Below are 22320 nucleotides of genomic sequence, written 5' to 3'. Positions count from 1 at the left end.
GAAAGCATTGGCAGCATTTTTGTGAGGTAACCAACCCCGCTAAATGCCTTGAGGTCACTATTCTGAGGGCTCATGATACTTCCTCAGCCCGAGGGGAGCTTTTCCCGGACTCCTTGCGTTTCTCTCAGGAGCTTATCCCCTCAGGACCACCAGCGGGTGCAGTTTTTCGCCTCTCTTGCCATGGCCCAAGCTGAGAGGCCATATCTGGCCGGGCTCGCTCCATCTCCTCAGAAGAATCGATGAGGCGAAGCGCGCTGGGCGGGAAAAACCAACAGGAGCGCGCCAATTTTGTTTTCCCTCAGACCTACAGCCGCCAACACGCAGGCGCCGAGGGGCGGGCTCAGAACGGCGGCAAGGGCGGCCGCTGATGGGTTGGTGGCGATGTCACTCATCGTTGTACAGCTGAAGGGCATTCCTTCCCGGGCGGGAAAACGGCGAGCGCGGTTGATTCGCCCGGCTCGTTTTGGCGGGAAACCCTCAGGGACTCTTGTGGGAAAGGAACCAAGATTTTTTAAATCGACTATTTCATTAAGGGACTGGCTGAAATCCACGTGTTAAGTCAGTATTTCTCAGCCTTGACAATTTCGTGACAGTTAGAACAATTATTCAGTGGAACTACCTGCCTCAAGGAGTTGTGGGTGGTCCAACATTGGAAGTTTTTAACAAGAGATTGGACAATTGTCTGAAATAGTATAGGGTTTCCTGCCTGAGCAGTGGGACCTCCAAGGTCCCTTCACACTGTTATTCTATTCTATTCTATTCTATTCTATTCTATTCTATTCTATTCTATTCTATTCTATTCTATTCTATTCTATTCTATTCTATTCTATTAAGACAGGTGGACTTCAGCTCCCAGAATTCCCCAGCCAGCATGGCTGATTGGGGAATTCTGGGAGTTGAAGTCTACCTGTCTTAAAGTTTGTGGAACACTGCATTAAACACACACAGGTTTGGGCTTTGGGAAAATGACCAAGACCAAACTGTCAGACAAAATGCCTTCATAGATCCAATCCAATCCAATCCTTAATTGGCCAAGTGTGATTGGACACACAAGGAATTTGTCTTTGATGCATTTTCTCTGGGTGTACATAAAAAGAAAAGATAAATTCGTTAAGAATCATAAGGTACAACACTTAATGATAGTCATAGCGTACAAATAAGCAATCAAATCTTACTAGGAAACAATATAAATCGTAAGGATACAGCAACAAGTTACAGTTATACAGTCATAAGTGAGAGGAGATGGGTGATAGGAACAAGGAGAAAATTAATAGTAGTGCAGACTTAGTAACTAGTTTGACAGTGTTGACGGAATTATTTGTTTAGCAGAGTGATGGTGTTTGGGGAAAAAACTGTTCTTGTGTCTGGTTGTTCTGATGTGCAGTGCTCTATAGCGGCGTTTTAAGGGTAGGAGTTGAAACAATTTATGTCCAGGATGTGAGGGGTTGTGCAAATTGTGCAATCCAGACCTGGGGTCATTTCAGTATCAGTTGGCCACATCCTTCATTAAGTGATATAAAGCTGACCCTTGGTTGCTATTATTTCTGGCTTTCTGCAAACCTCAAAATGTTCTGATCTTCTCTGGGAAATCTTTTTGGAAAATGTCACTTTCTATTTATCTGGCTTTCCAACACCAATGTGCAAGGAACTAAACTGACTTAGAAACCCACTGGAGTCCCTTTAATATTTGTAAAATTAAACAGAATAATAGAGTTAGAAGGGACCCTGGAGGTCTTCTAGTCTAACCCCCTGCTCAAGTAGGAAACCGAAAACCCTTTCAGACAAATGGTTGTCCAATCTCTTAAATTGATTATTCTCACTGTCAGGAAATTTCTCCTTCGTTCTAGGTTGCTTCTCTCCTTGATTAGTTTCCATCCGTTGCTTCTTGTCCTGCCTTCAGGTGCTTTGGAGCAGTGGTCCCCAACCCCCGGTCCGCGGACCGGTGCCGGGCCGTGGAGTACCTGGCACCGGGCCGCGCAGCGGCCGGGGGACAGGAACGCTGCAGTGCAAAGGCTCCTGGGCCGTGCGCAATGGGCCTGCGCAAAGGCTCCTGGGCCGTGCGCAATGGGCCTGCGCAAAGGCTCCTGGGCCGTGCGCAATGGGCCTGCGCAAAGGCTCCTGGGCCGTGCGCAATGGGCCTGCGCAAAGGCTCCTGGGCCGTGCGCAATGGGCCTGCGCAAAGGCTCCTGGGCCGTGGCCCCACCCCTGCGCGCGCTCAGCGGGCCGCGGCGATAAAAAGGTTGGGGACCACTGCTTTGGAGAATTGGTGGACCCTCTCTTTATGCTAACCCTTTAGATATTGGAAGATTGCTATCATGTCTCCCCTAATCTTTCTTTTCATTAAACTAGACATACCCAGTTCCTGCAGCCGTTCTTCATATGTTTTAGCTTCCAGTCCCCTAATCATCTTTGTTGCTCTTCTCTGGACCCTTTCTAGTCTCAACATCTTTTTTACATTGTGGTGACCAAAACTAGATGTAATATTCCAAGTGTGGTCTTACCAGGGCATTATAAGGCAGGGCTGAGGATTTCGGACAATATCTGTATAACAAAATCGCTCAGATCCAGTGGGGGAGTTGGACTCTGACTGGGTAGATTCGGGCAGGGTGACGAGGAATAGTCTTGAGAATGTTATCTGGGAAGAGTTTGACTCTGTGACCCCTGATGGGGGTATGAATACTTTGTTGCTTTTTTATCTATTACTTATTATTGATCATGCGCTTTGTTTTCCAAATGTGTGTAATAGGCATGCCAATTTGAATACCGAGGGCTCTCAATGAGCAATGCTGTGTGATTTAGTCCTGACAGCACATTTCTTTGGGCTACACCCAATAAACAGTGTCATCTCAACTGTTATCTCAAACCAGGGGTGAAATCCAGCAGATTCTGACAGGTTCTGGAGAACCGGTAGTGAAAATTTTGAGTAGTTAGGAGAACCAGCAAATTCCACCTCTAGCTGGTCCCAAAGTGGGGTGGGAATGGAGATTTGCAATATCCTTCCCCTGGAGTGGGGAGGGAATGGGAATTTTGCAGTATCCTTCCCCTGCCACGCCCACCAATCAGTAGTACAAAAATTTGGGTTTCACCACTGTCTCAAACCACATGTGTATGAAATTAATACATATTTCTAATGCATATTTTCTGTGTTTTTTACAGGGCTAGATGCATCAGGAATCCTGACTATGTCCCTAACGAATACATGCACATAATAGAATAGAGTGTGCTGGGTCTGTTCTGAGTAGCATTGCCCAAAAGCATTTATTAACATTTTTTTTTCTTCCAGAAGCTTCAGAAGCAGCAGGTCATTCATTGGTGACTTTTAGCTCTACTGTACAGTAAGTAAATTTCTCATTTTTTAAACTTCTGCAAACTGATGTCTATTTACTCACCTGTTCTTTAGGATCCAATAGCCTTTGCCCTCGCTGGAATGGTTATATCCCACAATCAGCATAGCATGAGTTAGCTCTTGTTTTCCATTGTTGTGTTCTCCAAATATTCCTGGACAGAGAGAATAAGAAATGACCTAGTGAATAACCCATCCTTGCTGGCAGCCAAATGCCCTGCCCTATCTTAGTGGCAGCAGAAGCCTTTTTAATGATTGCATCTCTAATTTGAAACATGTCTTCCTGGAGACTCTTAGATTATAATGGTATTTCGCAGCTTTTTCCAGAGAACCAATCCCCTAGGATTATGTTGATCAAAGAGATTTCTTATTTTTCATTGGTGTCTTTTAGTTTTTCTTTTTTTGTCCGTTTAATGTGTTTAGCAACTATTTTATCCTGTGCTGGAAAAAAAAGTCACTCTAAAAATAAAGAATATTGAGGAGGGTCCTTGGTGCTCTCTGAGCTTGGACATTTTCTTGCAAACGTTTCATAACCCAACTAGGTAACATCATTACTGATGAAACCTCTGCAAGGAAACAACCAAACGCAGTACCAAAGCCCCCTCATTTCCACCCTGAGCTACAAACATTCTCTTAGCAACTGAGAAGGGTTTGTTGTGGTGTAACTCAAGAAAAATTCTGAGCTTTACATCTGCGTACTAGTAGTTCATTGATCAGTCTTGCAATCTTACCAATAAAATAGAGTAAATTACATAGTTGACAGGAGGAAATAAAGTGATAAGATACAAATATTGTAGGATCCTATCTGGATCGGTCACCGGTACCAAAGGCTTTGTCTTCTGACTTATTCGGACTCATGCTGGAGGTCATCTTCAGGGAATTTCTCTCCAGCACCAGTCCAAAAGCTCAGAAGATGACAATCTCTCGTCCTGGTGACCAACCCAGATTCAGTTCTTCAATGTTATTCACCTTCATTCGTTAGATATAAATGTGTTAATACAAAAAGACTATAATTAAATAAATTAATCCTCCTTGCAAGGAACCCCGATTGTTCAGTGTAATGGGTTCATAGGACCAATGTCTTAGTTATAAACTTAGCAGTCCCAATAACCACCAAGATACCTGAGCAATAGCACTTAGACTTATATACTGCTTCACAGGGCTTTACAACCCTCTCTCAAGCGATTTACAGAGTTAGCATTTTGCCCCCAACAATCTGGGTCCTCATTTTACCAATCTGGAAGAATGGAAGAATGAGTATACCTTGAGCCAGTGAGAATCGAACTGGTGGCAATCGGCAGAATTAACCTGCAATACTGCATTCCAATTATGTGCCACCATGTTAACCTAACAAAGCAAAGCCTTCAAAACAAACCAGCAAACCTAACAGAAAAAGCTCCATAACCTGACCTAGAAATAAACTAAAAGCTCTCCTTCTTGTCATCATCTTAAAAACAACAACAACAACATAACCCCTTAATACTTAGGGAGTTTGGCCTCATCAGTGTTGAATATTTGTTGGCAGAGGAGATGGCAAGAACCAGAAGGTCAACAGTGAGAGCCCTCAGGAACCTTACCTGATTTATAGAAGCGGAACTTGCTACTCCGAGCATCTACTCCAATAGAAACTGGACCAATTTTGGCCACAGCTTCCTGAAGACCTTTTTCATCATTCTCCATGATCTGTCCGAATGAGTTACATCTGGTAATAGATTCCTCAGGTTCATAGCGGCAACTCTCCCCATCCTGCAGAAGAAAACGGTGATCTGAAGAAATAGTTGCCATTGATGGGTTTTAATAGAAATTGTCTCCACCCATGACTCAAACCGTTTCCATCCTATTGCTGGAGGCATTTTCCAGGAGAGACATAGAGCAATACAATTCAGCTTGAAGCATGCAGAAGGAAAGGGCTGGGAGATACACAGATTTAATAATTTATTACCTCTCCATCATAAAGGTAGCTTTTCTCTGAATTGATCCCTCCTTGTTTCCGCACAGTTTCGAAAGCTAGCTCCATAATTCCACCATTGCAGCCATAATTCTCCTCAGAACAGTCAATCAGATTTTGTTCACTTAGTGAGATCAGCTTCCCCATCTTCTTGAAATGCATGCCTTCCAGAGCACCAGTGGCACTGAAGGACCAGCAAGAGCCACATGAACCCTGGGTTAAAAAAAAAAATCTGGAATGATCCACTGAGCATCTGAAAACTCAGAATAGAGAACCACAGAGTTGGAAGGGAACTCAGAGGTCTTCTAATCCAGCCCTCTGCTTGAGCTGGAGACCCTATACCATTGCGGACAAACGGCTATCCAATCTCTTCTTAAAAACTTCCAGTGATAAAACACACACAACTTCTCGAGGAAGCCACTCCACTGATTAAATGCTCTCAATTTATATTCCTTTAACAATTCTCAGTACTTGGTAGTAAGCAGCTGGGCAAAAATGAGTTCTGACAGGATTAAAGTTTTGGGGATGAAGCTAAGAGAGAAAAGAATTTAGCTTTATCTGCCAGTCTTCGTGAATCTGTCAAATTCTGACTTGTGGCCCAATGGACAGATCAGAACACTCTTCCTTCAAAACATCTCTACGTAATACCCAGAACCGTCCACCACAACCCACCTGATCCTTGACTTCGGTGACACCACCTTTGGTTCTCCAATCTATCTGGTCAGGAATATCTGGATCATCTGAGGATTTGAATGTGATCCTGTTGCCTTTAGTTACATTATCAATGTCAGAGAGCAGGCAATGCAGCCTCTTGTCAAGCTCTTCATTGGTCTGAGGAGGAGAAGGACAATCTTAACAGCTCTCCATTTCCACTTCTCATCTTTCTCCTTAATACGTTTTATCCCGTGATCAAATGCAAAGAATATATGTTATGAACAAAGCAAACCTGGTTATCAGAGAGCAGTTTGTGTTTAGTTAAGTCTACAACATGTGTCCCAATTTTGGCAACTTTTAAGATGTCTAGACTTCAACTCCCAGAATTCCGCTCAAACACCTGGCAGGTAAAATGCTAACATTCCCAGTCTGGATAATAGAGATGGTAAAGATCAATTCACAGAGATGGCTAAAGCCATCCAGTGTTTAAAATTAAGTATTCATAAGTGCTGGAATATTAGAAATCCGTACTCAGATGGAATGCTTGCAAATTATCAATAATTCCATTGCTCGTGGCCTTTGGCTGGGTCTGTTTGATGTGCTCTTGGCATTCTGTAGCTACAATATAATGTAAATGAGGGAGCCCAGTGGCAGAATTGGAATCATGTGGTCATCAATATAACATCGGTCATTGGATTCAGGTTCTGCAGTATAGTACAATTGTAAAAGCCATGGACTGGAAAGAGACAAGTTCATGACCACTTCAGTCATAAAAGCTCACTGGGTGCCTTTAGGCTAAGAAAGAGCAAGTACCCCAATCTTTGTCTTGAGTTTTTTTGACTTGGGAAGTGGGGATACTAGATTTGGCAGCTGGAACTTCTAGGAAAAAGGACATCTATGCCTAATAAATAAGTCAAAACTAGAGCCATTTGCTGAAATGGGCAACTAAAGAAATCTGATAGAAATAGATAGATAGGTAGATAGATAGATCCAGCCTTACCAAATCGCCAAAGTGGTTCATGCCAAGCCAGTAGGTGTATTTCCCCAGGTCAGCCTCCTTGTTATGATCTTGAATCATCTGCAAATTCTTTTACCACACGGCTCTTCGAAAGGATTCTTCTTCCTGCTAAGAAGCCAAAACGGGGAAGATCCCTTAGTCGCATCTCACCTAATAAGTGGCACCTACAAGTTCTAGAACTCATATTCTTCTCTTCCATAAAAGGTTTATCTGACTAGAATTCAATCATCCAGGAATGGACCAAACTCCCTTCAATTTTCATTTAGTACACAGAACATTATTCCCTGCAAAGCATGTCTGAAGACAGCAGAAAGAAAGTTTATAAACATTGCTATTGTAAGTTGAAATGAAGGTATGGAACTGGAACACTTGAAGGAAAAGTAGGATTTTTGTTCCTGTGGGACAGAACCAGGTATGAGGTCTACTTACCTTTACTACCAGTTCGCAAAGGGAGCACACGGTTCTATAGAACCGGACAGAACCGGGAGCAACCCACCACTGGACAGAACCTACAGAAGACTCTGAGAACATCAGTAATCACAGCCAACTCAGCCCCCATTGTATCAGAAATGTTAAACTAAAATTTGCAATTTCATTTGAGTTCTACTGGAGCAAACTCACCTGAGCGTATTCTTTACCGTGAGTGGCCTTCCAGTCTCTCCATGTCCCCTCTACGGTTGGATCTAAAGCTGTGGACAAGGTCCTCAGGGAGACCAACCAGATCAGGGCCGCCACCGAGATGGACAACATTGTCTTTCTCTAGGAGAAGGGAAGGGAAGGGAAGGGAAGGGAAGGGAAGGGAAGGGAAGGGAAGGGAAGAGAAGAGAAGAGAAGAGAAGAGAAGAGAAGAGAAGAGAAGAGAAGAGAAGAGAAGAGAAGAGAAGAGAAGAGAAGAGAAGAGAAGAGAAGAGAAGACAGGGTCAATGTAGCAGCATGGTAAGAATTAAGGCCAGCAACATCTAGCTGACTAAAGGTTCCAAACCCTGATTTACAGTGCTAAAAAGAGAAATTAAAACTATTCAATTACTGTTAATAAATGCATAGATTAAATGAGAATCTCTGGAAAGTTTGAGGTAAGAGTAACCAGCTGGAACCTCACCTCAAGCAGGTTTTTACAGAAGGCAAAGGGGAAGCTGTTAAACAAAACTGCAGCAGCCCCTTTTATAAGTGAACATATAACTGCCACTTTCCACTGGATTTAATTGACATTTTACAAGGAAATAGCACATCTCTACAATTCTTTAGAAAGCAATGTTTTTTTTTCTCATTTCAATAAGATAATGTTTTTTTAACTCTCTTGGAGATTTTATTTGGCGGGGGCGGGGGAGAGGTAATTCTATAAAGCAAAATAGCTAAAAAAAGCCACTGGTTAGACTGCTGACCTGATTTGTATCTCTTATCCCTGGAAACTTGAATAACTTTCTGTTGTTGCAACCGTTTTAATGTCCTATGAAGATAAATTTCATGTTTGATTTCTATCTAGCTCTGCTGTCTATCTTGATTCTTGGAAAAAGCATGAGCTCCATCCCCCAAACAGGAGATTTAAAGACAACTGCAGTTAATACTAATATTGGGGGACATGTCAACTGAAGGTCCATCTTTATTTGGGCAAAAGTCATGTTGGGTTCTTCAACCTTGAGAACTGTTTATTAATGCTCACACTAAAATGGTTATTATTTGGTATTTATTTTTCAGACATGGGGTCTGCATGCAATTTCAGCAGGCCTAATATAGGTAGTCCTCAACTTACGACCACAATTGAGTCCAAAATTTATGTTTCTGAGTAAGAAATTTGTTAAGTGAGTTTTGCCCCATTTGATGACTTTTCTTGCCACATTTGTTAAATGAATCACTGCAGCTGTTAAACTAGTCACACGGTTGTTCAGTGGATCTGGTTTCTGAATTTCTCGAATTTTGATCACTTGACTGTGAGGATGTTGCTAAGGTCACAAGTATCAGAATTGGTTGTAAGTCACTTTTTTCAGTGGTGTTATAACTTCGAACAGTCATTAAGCGAATGGTGGTATGTTGAGGACTGCCTGTATAGCTGGTTTTAGCCAGAGAGATCCCATTTGTTGAAAGATGTTCATTTTGCTCACTACTTTTTCTTAGATGTTTTTGTCTTGGGGTCTCTCATTCTTGGGCCTTACATCCTGGCCAATAGTAGGTTTCACTTACTTACCTTCGCTACTGGTTCAAAACTGTGAGTGCATATGTGCGCTTGCTTGCTTCACATACACGCGGCACTTCTGCACCAGCACAGAAGCTTCTGTGCATTGGCAGAGCGTCCATGATGACATCCAGGTGGGTGGGCGGAGCCTCTCACCACTGCCGCTACCGGTTCTCCTGAATTGGGGCAAACCGGTAGAAACCCACCACTGATCCTGGCCCTAAAATTCTTGGAAGGCTACATGAGAGCAAAGAACATGTATCATCCTGAAGGAAAGCAGCAGTGGAAGCAAGGCTGACCCCTCTTCTTATTGCAAACCATTACTTAGAATGTGTACCATTTTTTTTGGCCATTCGCTGGAGAAAGCAATTATGTTTGAAAGAATTGGCGGTAAAAGGAAACCAGCCCACGAAAGAATAGGGTGGCTGGACTCCCTCAAACCTAACACCAACAAAGCATAGAACAACTCAAAGAAATAGTGCAAGATTGGAAGATGTGGAGAGACCTGACACATAAGATGCCAAGTGTTGGACACAATTGAATGAATATAATCATCATCATCATCTCCCGTTTACAATGTAGTTAGATTATATGCTTTGTGGAACTTTTCTCCCATGTCTATGGTGCATATGCTTGGAGAAGGACATGTGGGCATTATTCTGTTCTTTGGTGTAGGAGAGGGGCCTGCTGAGGGTGCACGGAGACATTCCTTAAAACTGAGAGATGCTATGTAGATGGGTAATGGACAGGTACGGAGAGGTACGGGAGGTGCTGAAGAGAAAGTAATCTGAGAAAACAAAGAGATAGATAATGTATTCCTTTGAGGCATCTTGGATTAGCTGAAACCCCGGAGGACCTGTCCAATAAATCCAAAGAAGGTGAGAAATGGGCCGTCAGAATAGGAAACTATGAAATGTAATGCTTTTAAAATTTTAGGTGTGGCTTCCTGGCTTAAATTCCTCTGTTGAGATCTCCTGGGGTATACCCACCCTATTTTGCAAAATAGCTTTTACTATTTTCTTTTAATAAAATCTCTTTGTTTTCATCGATCCATCCTTGTTGGTTGAATTCATTTCCAACAGAATGAACCCACTTTTTGGAAGGAGCATCCTCTATCAGGGGTATGAATACTTTGTTGCTTTTTACCTATTACTTATTATTGATCATGCGCTTTGTTTTCCAAATGTGTGTAATAGGCATGCCAATTTGAGTACCGAGGGCTCTCAATGAGCAATGCTGTGTGATTTAGTCCTGACAGCACATTTCTTTGGGCTGCACCCAATAAACAGTGTCATCTCAACTGTTATCTCAAACCAGGGGTGAAATCCAGCAGGTTCTGACAAGTTCTGGAGAACCGGTAGTGGAAATTTTGAGCCTTTCGGAGAACTGGCAAATACCACCTCTAGCTGGCACCAGAGTGGGGTGGGAATGGAGATTTTGCAATATCCTTCCCCCAGGAGTAGGGGGGGGAAATGGGGATTTTGCAGAATCCTTCCCCCAGGAATGGGGTGGGAATGGAGATTTTGCAGTATCCTTCCCCTGCCACACCCACCAAGCCACATCACGCCCACCAAGCCACACCCACAGAACCAGTAGTACAAAAATTTGGATTTCACCACTGTCTCAAACCACATGTATATGAAATTAATACATATTTCTAATGCATATTTTCTGTGTTTTTTACAGGGCAAGATGCATCAGCAATTCTGACATTCCATGAGGAACTATGCCATTTATACCAACACAATGTCCGTAACAAACACATGCACATAATAGAATAGAGTGTGCTGGTCAGTTCTGAGTAGCATTGCCCAAAAGCATTTATTAACATTTTTTTTCTTCCAGAAGCTTCAGAAGCAGCAGGTCATTCATTGGTGACTTTTAGCTCTATATCTCAAACGATCCTTATGCTGAAAGAAGAAATTACTTTCCCTTCTTTGGATCTGGGATAGGAAAGACGGCGTATTCAGCGACTTTGCATTGATTTGATCCTTTGGCTAGGCGCATGTAACCTTTCTCACCCCAAAGAGTGGACCAGCTATGAAGGGAAGAATACAGAATGTTTATTTCTAGAATTCTGCAGCAAGGTGGATCATTCATGATTCTAGCTGAAGTTTCGCCATCCCCAGAAGCATGGTGCAAAAGGAGGCTTTTTGCCATAGGTTAACAGGGAGGCAGCCATCTTTAAAAGGAGCAACAACAGACCAGCTTCCGGGTCCATGGCTTCACAGAGGATATGCAACATGACTTCAAGATGGAAACTAAGCATCAGAAGATCTGAATATGTTTAGCCTGCAGACGTCACTCAGCATCTGCTGGGACTCACTGCATAAATGGGGCATAGTATCCTCCCCTCAGTGTGACTGGGTATATATCACACTGTGACTGACTGTAAACTGAGGGCATATACCGCTCCAGTATCTGATTCTTTTTCATATAAACGATGCTGTGCTAAATATGCCATATGCTAAATATGCTAAATAAATAAATTGTCTGCAGAATGGATGGCCGAGAGGGACTGATGTCTGAAGGGGGTTGTAACATGGAAGAGGGAATGGCCTTTTTCCATATTGCCCCAGATGACACGACTAGAAAAGAAGCACTGGGCCAAAATTACAAGGGAGACGGAAGAAGGTAAACTTCAGAAGGACCTTCCAGGTAATTTGGATAAACGTTTGGCCCCAATGAGAATTCATTTGCAATTTCCCATAGCACAGCATGATATCTTCACATGGAATATTAACACAAGATAGGGGTTGTAAGGAAGATGCACTCTTAGAACACTGTGTGTTCAGAGCAAGTCCTCTAGGTTGTCTTGCCCATCTTTACAGGAAGATAAGAAACAGAGTTGAAATATCCAAGTGCTCCAGGTAAGAAAAAGGTTCCCATTCTATTTTCAGGTGATGCTACATGGAGATCACCTTCCTCAGCTAACATCCTCGGTAGGAGTTGGACGACAACACCCTCCATCTCCAAGTACTTCAGGAGCATTGTCTTCCAACCGAGCTGAAGGACATTCTTGGGAGAAGCAAAATTAACATTTTAAGCCGCCCAGAGGTACCCTGTGGTAAGATGGACAGCCAATAAATTTAATAACTAAAATAATTTTTTCTGTGGGACAATTCCATAGGGAAAACAAGTAAGTTATACAATAAGTAAATTTCTCATTTTTTAAACTTCTGCAGACTGATGTCTATTCACTCACCTGTTCTTTAGGATCCAATAGCCATTGCCCTCGCTGGAGTCGTTATAACCCACAATCAGCATAGCATGATTTGTCTGTTTTTCTCCATCGTTGGGTTCTCTAAATATTCCTGGATAGCGAGAATAAGAAATGACCCATCCTTGGTGGTAGCCAGATGCCCCACCCTATCTTACCTGCATTTTTAATTATTGCATTTCTAATTTGAAACATGTCTTCCTGGAGATGTTTTCACCTGGGCCCCTCAGATGTTCAAGCACTGGAGAAAACCCTTAGACTATAATGGTATCTCTCAGCTTTTTCCAGAGAACCAATCCCCTAGGACTATGTTGATCAAAGAGATTCCTTATTTTTCATTGGTGTCTTTGAACTTTTCTTTTTTTGTCTGTTTAATATGTTTAGCAACTAATTTATCCTGTGCTAGAAAAAAAAGTCACTTTAAAAGTAAAGAATATCAAGAAGGGTCCTTGGTGCTCTCTGAGCTTGGACGTTTTCTTGCAGGCGTTTCATAACCCAACTAAGTAACATCATTATTGATGAAACCTCTGCAAGGAAACCACCAAACGCAGCACCAAAGCCCCCTCATTTCCACCCTGAGCTACAAACATTCTCCTCTTATTGATTGAGAAGGGTTTGTGTTGTGGTATAACTCAAGAAAAATTCTGAGCTTTACTTCTGCGTAGTAGTAGTTCATTGATTAGTCTTGCAATCTTATCAATAAAATAGAGTAAATTACATAGTCGACAGGAAGAAATAAAGTGATAAGATACAAATATTGTAGGATCCTATCTGGATCGGTCACCGGGACCAAAGGCTTTGTCTTCTGACCTATTCGGACTCATGCTGGAGGTCATCTTCAGGGAACTTCTCTCCAGCACCAGTTCAGTGTAATGGGTTCATAGGACCAATGTCTTAGTTATAAACTTAGCAGTTCTATGCTCAATATATACATTTGAATCCAGGAGGAAACATGACAATTTTAAGAATTTCTCCAACTATCTGGAGCACCCCAGACAAACTAGCTTTATCAAATCAACCTGACAGTAAGAACAATCAACTAGTGGAACAACTAGTTGCCTTCAAAAGTTGTGAGTGCTCCAACACTGGAGGCTTTTAAGAAGGGACTGGAATTTGTCAAAAATGGTATAGGGCCTCCTGCTTGAGCAGGGGGTTTATTGGCTAGAAGACCTCCAAGGTCCCTTCCAACAGAATAATAATTCTGTTATTTTCCATTAACTCCACCAGAAGCTATAAGGGAACCAAGGGAACAAAAGGTGCACAGCCCCATATAGACATGTCAGGCACTGATGTTGAAGGAGACAGAATAACAGAATCAGAAGAGACCTGGAAGATTTTCTATTCCAACCCTTGCTCAGGCAGAAGATCCAACACCATTACTGGTCAAACAACTCTCCAATCTCTTCTTGAAAACTTCCAGTGTTGGAGCACCCACAACTTCTTTTTTTATATTTTTTGTTTTACTTTTTAGTATAATAATTCCATACATATTTTGTGGACAGTGTATTGACTAGGTCAAGTCTTTTTAAAACAATGCTGACAATAATAATACAAATAAGTATGTATAATTCTAATCTTCCAACTTCAACAATACTATTCTCTCTCTCATTTTTCCCATTAATTCATTTAAACATACATAACATTTCTTTAGACCATGTATTTATTAACCTCTATTAAATTACTATTATTTAATATTTTAAGAATTACTCATTATTCCACCATAACTTCAATATTCCAGATGTGTAGTATTACTAATAATGCCAGATATTAACAATATTTAATCAATCCCAGGAATCTATTTCAAAATCCTCACAATTTCTAATCCTTAATATTTTAAAAGGGTACCCAGAAGGGAAATTTCAGTAGGCACAAAAACATCAAAAAGAGATACAAGATTCCAAGAGAGAGAAAGAGAAAAGGCTGATTAAAAAGTCAATAAATGACGGAACTTTAAAAAGGTTAAGAGATGATGGATAATGAGAAAATATATTAATAAAATGGGAAAAATAGGAGTATATATATTAATAGATAATATAACTTACCACAACTAAAATAAGTTAAGATTAGTAGATAGAAATTTAGGATTAGGTAATTTAATTGAATTATTAATATTAATAGTGTGTTAAAAGGGCATATGACGGCCGTGGCCAGGGGGGCTTTTTGTCAGGTTCGCCTGATATGCCAGTTGCGCCCCTTTCTGGACCGGGACTCCCTACGCACGGTCACTCAAGCACTCGTCACCTCTCGTCTGGACTATTGTAACGCTCTCTACATGGGGCTCCCCTTGGGGTACACCGGGAGGCTCCAACTGGTGCAGAATGCGGCCCGCGCGGGGGATTATGGGAGCGACGGGGCGCTCCCATGTGACTCTTCTCCTGCGCGAGCTGCATTGGCTTCCGGTGGACTTCCGGGTGCGCTTCAAGGTGTTGGTGATCACCTTTAAAGCGCTCCATGGCTTAGGGCCGGGGTACTTACGGGACCGCCTTCTGCCACCAATAGCCTCCCACCGGCCGGTTCGCTCCCACAGAGAGGGCCTCTTCAGGGTGCCGTCGGCCAGACAATGCCGGCTGGCGACCCCCCAGGAGGAGAGCCTTCTCTGTGGTGGCACCTACCCTATGGAACAATCTACCCCCAGAGATACAAGTGATCTCCGACCTCCGGACTTTTCGTCGGGCCCTAAAAACTTATTTTTTTCAGTTAGCTGGTCTGTCTTAATTTTAGGGTTAGTTTTAAAATTTTAATATTGATTTTAAATTGACAAGTTTTAAATTACGGGCCAAATTTATAAATTATTTTAACTCTATTTTTAACTGTAATGTTATATATAGATGTTTTTATTTTGGCTGTTCACCGCCCTGAATCCGAAAGGAGAAGGGCGGTATAGAAATTTGAAAAATAAATAAATAAATAAATAAATAAATAAATAAATAAATAAATAAATAAATAAATAAATAAAAGTTGGGTTCTGAAAGAGCCCAACTTTTGGCCCCACCATTGGCCCAACATTTGGCCCCACCATTCCAACAATGATGCAATCCGAGAAGCCTCTGAGATCAAATGAAAATTGCCCCAATAACAACCAAGATACCTGAGCAATAGCACTTAGACTTGTATACTGCTTCACAGTGCTTTACAGTCCTCTCTAAATGATTTACAGAGTCAGCATTTTGCCCTCCACAATCTGGGTCCTCATTTTACCAATCTGGAAGAATAGAAGGCTGAGTCAACCTTGAGCTGGTGAGAATTGAACTGGTGGCAGTCGGCAGAGTTAGCCTGCAATACTGCATTCCAATCACTGTGCCACCATGTTAACCTAACAAAGCAAAGCCTTCAAAACAAAACAGGAAACCTAACATAAAAAGCTCCATTACCTTACCTGAAATAAACTAAAAGCTCTCCTTCTTGTCACCACCTTGAAACAACAACAACAAAACCCCTTAATACCGAGATGGAGTTTGGCCTCATCAGTGTTGAATATTACTTGGCAGAGGAGATGGCAAGAACCAGAAGGTCAACAGTGAGAGCCCTCAGGAACCTTACCTGACTTATAGAAGCTGAACTTGCTACTCCGAGCATCTATTCCAACAGAAACTGGACCTATCTTGGCCACAGCTTCCTGAAGACCTTTTTCATCATTCTCCATGATCTGTCCAAATGAGTTACATCTGGTAATAGATTCGTCAGGATCATAGCGGCAACTTTGTCTATCCTGCAGAAGAAAATGGTGATCCTAAGAAATCGTTGCCATTGATGGGCTTTAATAGAAATTGTCTTCACCCATGACTCAAACCTTTTCCATCCTATTGCCGGAGGCATTTTCAGGCAGAGACATAGAGTAAAACAATTCAGCTTGAAGCATGCAGAAGGAAAGGGCTGGGAGATGCACAGATTTAATAATTTATTACCACTCCATCATAAGGGTAGCTTTTCTCTGAATTGATCCCTCCTTGCTTCTGCACAATTTCAAAAGCTAGCTCCATAATTCCACCATCGCACCCATCATTCTCCTTGGAACAGTCCAAAAGATTTTGTTCACTCAGCGAGACCAACTTCCCTGTCTTCTTGAAATGCATGCCTTCCAGAGCACCAGTGGCACTGAAGGACCAGCAAGAGCCACATGAACCCTGGGTTAAAAAAAAAAAAGCTGGAGTGATTCACTGAGCATCTGAAAACTCAGAATACAGAATAAGAGAGTTGGAAGGGAACTCAGAGGTCTTCTAGTCCAGCCCTCTGCAAGAGCTGGAGATCCTATTCCATTGCGGACAAATGGCTATCCAATCTCTTCTTAAAAACTTCCAGTGATAAAACACACACAACTTCTCGAGGAAGCCACTCCACTGATTAAATGTTCTCAATTTATGTTCCTTTAACAAGTTACTTGCTCTCAGTACTTGGTAGTAAGGAGCTGGGTAAAAATGAGTTCTGACAGGATTAAAGTTTTGGGGATGAAGTTAAGGGAGAAAAGAATTTAGCTTTAATCTGCCAGTCTTTGTGGATCTGTTTAATTCTGACTTGTGGCCCAATGGACAGATCAGAACCCTCTTCTTTTCCTTCTACGTAATAATCAGAATCATCCACTACAACCTACCTGATCCTTCACTTTGGTGACACCACCTTTGGTTCTCCAGTCCACGTGGTCAGGAATATCCGGATCGTCTGAGGATTTGAACATGATCCTGTTGCCTTTAGTTACCTTATCAAAGTCAGAGAGCAGGCAAGGCAGCCTCTTGTCAAGCTCTTCATTGGTCTGAAGAGGAGAAGAACAATCTTAACAGATCTCCATTTCCACTTCTCATCTTTCTCTTCAATAAATTTTATCCCATGATCAAATGCAAAGAATATCTGTTATGAACAAACCAAACCTGGTTTGGCAGTTTGTATTTAGTTAAGTCTACAGCATGTTTCCCAATTTTGGCAACTTTTCCAACCAAAATTGGACAAGATGATACAACAACATATTGATTTAAAACCTGAATTATTCCTGTTGGGGATTTTACAAGAAACTTACAGCAAAGAAAATGTATATTTGATTATTCATGTAATAACAGCAGCTAGAATTGAATTTGCACAAAACTGGAAAAGTGAAGAGATTCCTACAGAGGAGAATGTGATTAGGAAAATATTAGAATGTACAGAAATGAACAAATTAATACTGGCAATCAAAGAGAAAGAACAAAACAATTATTATACTATATGGGAATCATTTTATCGATGGTAAGAGAATACATATAAAAATTAGAAATAGAAGTAGATGAGTAAAATGCAGAAAACGTATTAATAGAGTCAATATAGTTAATAGAGTTAAATATATCAAGAAGAGGATTGTTGTTATTGTCATAGTATTCGATATTTAAAGGTATTGGTATTAACCTAAGAATAGATTAAATAATGAATATGATTGTAAATTTTAAATGTTATTGCACAAAACATTTGTACCCACATGACACACTGTTTAATGGAAGATGGATTGTTTGTAATAAAATAAAATAAAAAGTTATTTGAAAAAAAATTAGCAACTTTTAAGATGTCTAAACTTCAACTCCCAGAATTGCACAACCTCCATGAATCAGGACAAACACCTGGCAAGTAAGATGGTAACATTCCCAGTCTGGATAATAGACTGGGAGAGATGGTAAAGATGAATTCATAGAAATGGCTAAATGCATCCAGTGTTTAAAATTATGTTTTGTAAGTGATGGAATATTAGAATTCCGTACTCAGATGGAATGCTTGCAAATTATCAATAATTACATTGCTAGTGGTCTTTGGTTCAGTCTGCTTGATGTGCTCTTGGCATTATGAAGCTACAATATGATGTAAATGAGGGAGCCAGGTGACAGAATCAGAATTATGCGGTCATCAATATAACATTGGTGATAGGATTCAACTTCTGCACTACAGTACAATTGTAAAAGCCATTGACTGGAAAGAGACAAGTTCATGAACATTTCAGTCATGGAAGCTCACTGGATGCCTTTGGACTGAGAAAGAGCAAGCACCCCAATCTTTGCCTTGAGTTTTTTGATTTGGGAAGTGGGGATACTAGATTCGGCATCTGGAACTTCTAGTGAAAGGGACGTCTATGCCTAATAAACAAGTCAAAACTAGAGTCATTTGCTGAGATTGGTGACTAAAGAAATCCGATAGATGATAGGTAGGTAGGTAGGTAGGTAGGTAGGTAGGTAGGTAGGTAGGTAGATAGATAGATAGATAGATAGATAGATAGATAGATAGATAGATAGATAGATGAATGATCCAGGCTTACCAAATCGCCAAAGTGGTTCATGCCAAGCCAGTAGGTGTATTTCCCCAGGTCAGCCTCCTTGTTATGATCTTGGATCATCTGCAAATTCTCTTCCCACACGGCTCTTCGAAAGGATTCTTCCTCCTCCTGAGAAGCCAAGACCGGGAAGATACCTTAGACGCATCTTCCCTAACAAGTAGCACCTAGAAGATCTAGAACTCATATTCTTTTCTTCCATAAAAGGTTTCTCAGATTAGAATCCAATTGCCCAGGAATGGACCAATCTCTATTCAATTTTCATTTAGTACACAGGACATTATTGCTCGCAAAGCATATCTGAAGACAGGTAGCAGAAAGAAGGTTTATAAACATTGCTATTCTAAGTTGAAATCAAGGTATGGAACTGGAACACTTGAAGGAAAAGTAGGATTTTTTTTCCTGTGGGACAGAACCAGGTATGAGTTCTACTTACCTTTACTACCAGTTCGCAAAGGGAGCGCATGGTTCTATAGAACCGGACAGAACCGGGAGCAACCCACCACTGGACAGAACCTACAGAAGACTCTGAGAACATCAGTAGTGACAGCCAACTCAGTCCCCATTGTATCGGAAATGTTAAACCAAAATACAGCAATTTAATTTGAGTTCTACTGGAGCAAACTCACCTGAACATATTCTTTACCATGAGTGGCCTTCCAGTCCCTCCATGTCCCCTCTAGGGTTGGATCCAAAGCTGTGGAGAAGGTCCTCAGGGAGACCAACCAGATCAGGGCCACCATCGAGATGGACAGCATCGTCTTTCTCTAGGAGAAGAGAAGAGCTCAGAGACCAGAGTCAATGTGGGAACATGCAAAGAGTTAAGACCAGCAACATCTGGTTGACTAAAGGTTCCAAACCCTGATTTACAGTGCTAAAAAGAGAAATTAAAACTATTCAATTACTGTTAATAAATGCATCGATCAAATGAGAATCTCTGGAAAGTTTGAGGTAAGAGTAACCAGCTGGAACCTCACCTCAAGCAGGTTTTTACAGAAGGCAAAGGGGAAGCTGTTAAAACAAAACTGCAGCAGCCCCTTTTATAAGCGAAGATATAACTGCCACTTCCCACTGCCTTTAATTGACATTTTACGACAGAATAGCATATCTCTAAATACCTTTGGAAAGCAATGTTTTTTCCTTTCAGTAAGATAATCTTCTTTTAACTCTTTCTTTTTGGGGGATTTTATTTGCAGGGGGGGGGAGGTAATTCTATAAAGAAAATTATCTGCAAAAAAAGCCACTGGTTAGACTGCTGACCTGATTTGTATCTCCTATGTCTGGAAACTTCACTGACTTTCTGTGGTTGCAACTGTTTTAATGTCCTAGGAAGATAAATTTCATGTTTGATTTCTATCTAGCTCTTCTGTCTATCTTGATTCTTGAAAAAAGCATGAGCTCCACCATGCTCCTTCCCCCAAGCAGGAGACTCAAAGACAACTGCAGTCATTACTAATTGTGGGGGAACATGTCAATTGAGGGTCCATCTTTATTTGGGCAAATGTCACGTTGGGTTCTTCAACCTTCCTAAAATGGTTTAGGAATAACGCTAAAATGATTTGGTATGATTTGGTATTCCAGACATGGGTTCTACATACAAGTTCAGCAGGTAGTGAAATATAGGTAGTCTTCAATTTACGACCACAATTGAGCCCAAAATTTATGTTTCTAAGTAAGAAATTGGTTAAGTGAGTTTTGCCCCATTTGATGACTTTTCTTGACACATTTGTTAATTGAATCACTTCAGTTGTTGAATTAGTCACACAGTTTTTAGTGGATCTGGTTTCCCCATTGATTTCGCTTGTTAGAATCCAGCTGGGAAGATTGCAAAAGGCGATCACAAAACCCTGAGATGCTGCAACCATCTTAACATGAGCTTGTTGAGAAGTTCTCGAATTTTTATCAGTTAAGTGTGAGGATGTTGCTAAGGTCACAAGCATCAGAACTGGTTGTAAGTCACTTTTTTCAGTGGTGTTATAACTTCGAACAGTCATTAAGCGAATGGTGGTATGTTGAGGACTGCCTGTATAGCTGGTTTTAGCCAGAGAGATCCCATTTGTTGAAAGATGTTTATTTTGGTCACTTCTTTTTCTTAGATGTTTTTGTCTTGGGGTCTCTCATTCTTGGGCCTTACATCCTGGCCAATAGTAGGTTTCATTTACTTACCTTCGTTACTGGTTCAAAACTGTAAGTGCAAATGTGCGCTTGCTTGCTCCGCGTACACGCGGCACTTCTGTGCCTGCAGAAAACCTTCTGTGCATTGGCAAAGCGTCCTTGATGACATCCAGGTGGGTGGGCGGAGCCTCCCAACACTGCTGCTATAGGTTCGCTTGAACGGGGGCGAACCGGTAGAAACCCACCACTGATCCTGGCCCTAAAATTCTTGGAAGGCTACATGAGAGCAAAGAACATGTATCATCCTGAAGGAAAGCAGCAGTGGAAACAAGGCTGACCCCTCTTCTTATTGCAAACCATTACTTAGAATGTGTCCTATTTTTTTTGACCATTCACTGGAGAAAGCAATTATGTTTGAAAGAATTGGCGGTAAAAGGAAACCAGGCTGCCAGAGAATAGGGTGGCTGGACACCCTCAAACCTAACATCACCAAAGCATTGAACAACTCAAAACAATAGTGCAAGATTAGAAGATGACCTGATTAGAGAGACCTGATGCATAGGATTGCCAAGTGTTGGACACAATTGAATGAATATTGCTTAATGCATTGTAAGCCACCCTGAGTCTCTGGAGAAGGGCGGCATATAAATCAAATAAAAAAAAAATCATCATCATCATCATCTCCCATTTTCATGTTGCTGATAAATTATCTTGAAAGGTTTGCATACTTAACTATCAGCCTTATCGATTAGGGATAGAGGGGTGTGGACTGTGATATTGTAGGAATGAACCCACCAATTACTTATTATTGATCCTGTGCTTTGTTTTCCAAATGTGTGTAATAGGCATGCCAATTTGAGTCCTGAGGGCTCTCAATGGGCAATGTTGTGTGATGTAGTCCTAGGAGCACATTTCTTTGCACTGCACCCAATAAACAGTGTCATCTCAACTGTTATCTCAAACCAGGGGTGAAATCCAGCAGCTTCTGACAGGTTCTGGAGAACCGGTAGTGGAAATTTTGAGCCTTTCGGAGAACTGCCAAATACCATCTCTAGCTGGCCCCAGAGTGGGGTGGGAATGGAGAATTTACAATATCCTTCCTCTGGAATGGGGAGGGAATGGGAATTTTGAAGTATCCTTCCCCTGGAGTGGGGTGGGAATGGAGATTTTGCAGTATCCTTCCCCTGCCACACCCACCAAGCAACACCATGCCCACCAAGCCACACCCACAGAACCGGTAGTACAAAAATTTGGATTTCACCACTGTCTCAAACCACATGTGTATGAAATTAATACATATTTCTAATGCATATTTTCTGTGTTTTTTACAGGGCTAGAAGCATCAGGAATTCTGACATTCCATGAAGAAATATGCCACATTTATACCAACACAATGTCCCTAACAAACACATGCACATAATAGAACCGAGTGTGCTGGGTCAGTTCTGAGTAGCATTGCTCAAAAGCATTTATTAACTTTTTTTTTTCTTCCAGAAGTTTCAGAAGCAGCAGGTCATTCATTGGTGACTTTTAGCTCTATATCTCAAACGATCCTTATGCTGAAAGAAGAAA

The 22320-nt window shown here is 41.4% G+C and overlaps 1 protein-coding gene and 1 pseudogene across 1 annotated transcript; both read right to left on the bottom strand.

Moving 5' to 3' along the window:
* Positions 1-227: 227 nt before the first annotated feature.
* Positions 228-7713, bottom strand: LOC139312146 (cathepsin K-like; annotated as a pseudogene).
* A 3343-nt stretch (positions 7714-11056) lies between these two features.
* Positions 11057-19391, bottom strand: LOC139308388 (cathepsin K-like). The gene is made up of 7 exons (XM_070931909.1): positions 19263-19391; positions 18619-18744; positions 16942-17100; positions 16259-16477; positions 15894-16062; positions 12339-12447; positions 11057-11171 (listed from the first exon to the last, which is right to left on the bottom strand). The coding sequence occupies exons 1-7, from the start codon at positions 19389-19391 to the stop codon at positions 11057-11059; spliced, it is 1026 nt and encodes a 341-aa protein (XP_070788010.1).
* Positions 19392-22320: the final 2929 nt, after the last annotated feature.

The sequence above is a fragment of the Pituophis catenifer genome, unplaced genomic scaffold (assembly GCF_029215685.1).
Source record: "Pituophis catenifer annectens isolate HBS135680 unplaced genomic scaffold, rPitCat1.0.hap2 SCAF_1, whole genome shotgun sequence".
NCBI lineage: Eukaryota > Metazoa > Chordata > Lepidosauria > Squamata > Colubridae > Pituophis > Pituophis catenifer.
This window is presented reverse-complemented; position numbering and strand designations above follow the sequence as displayed.

Coding starts and splice junctions, on each gene's coding strand:
- LOC139308388 (XM_070931909.1), bottom strand. CDS start 19,391: ATGCTGTCCATCTCGATGGTGGCCCTGATCTGGTTGGTCTCCCTGAGG. Junction 16,063..16,258: donor GCTACCCTTATGATGGAGTG/GTAATAAATTAT, acceptor TTTCTTCTGCAG/GATAGACAAAGTTGCCGCTA. Junction 12,448..15,893: donor GTTCAGCTTCTATAAGTCAG/GTAAGGTTCCTG, acceptor CTCGCTATCCAG/GAATATTTAGAGAACCCAAC.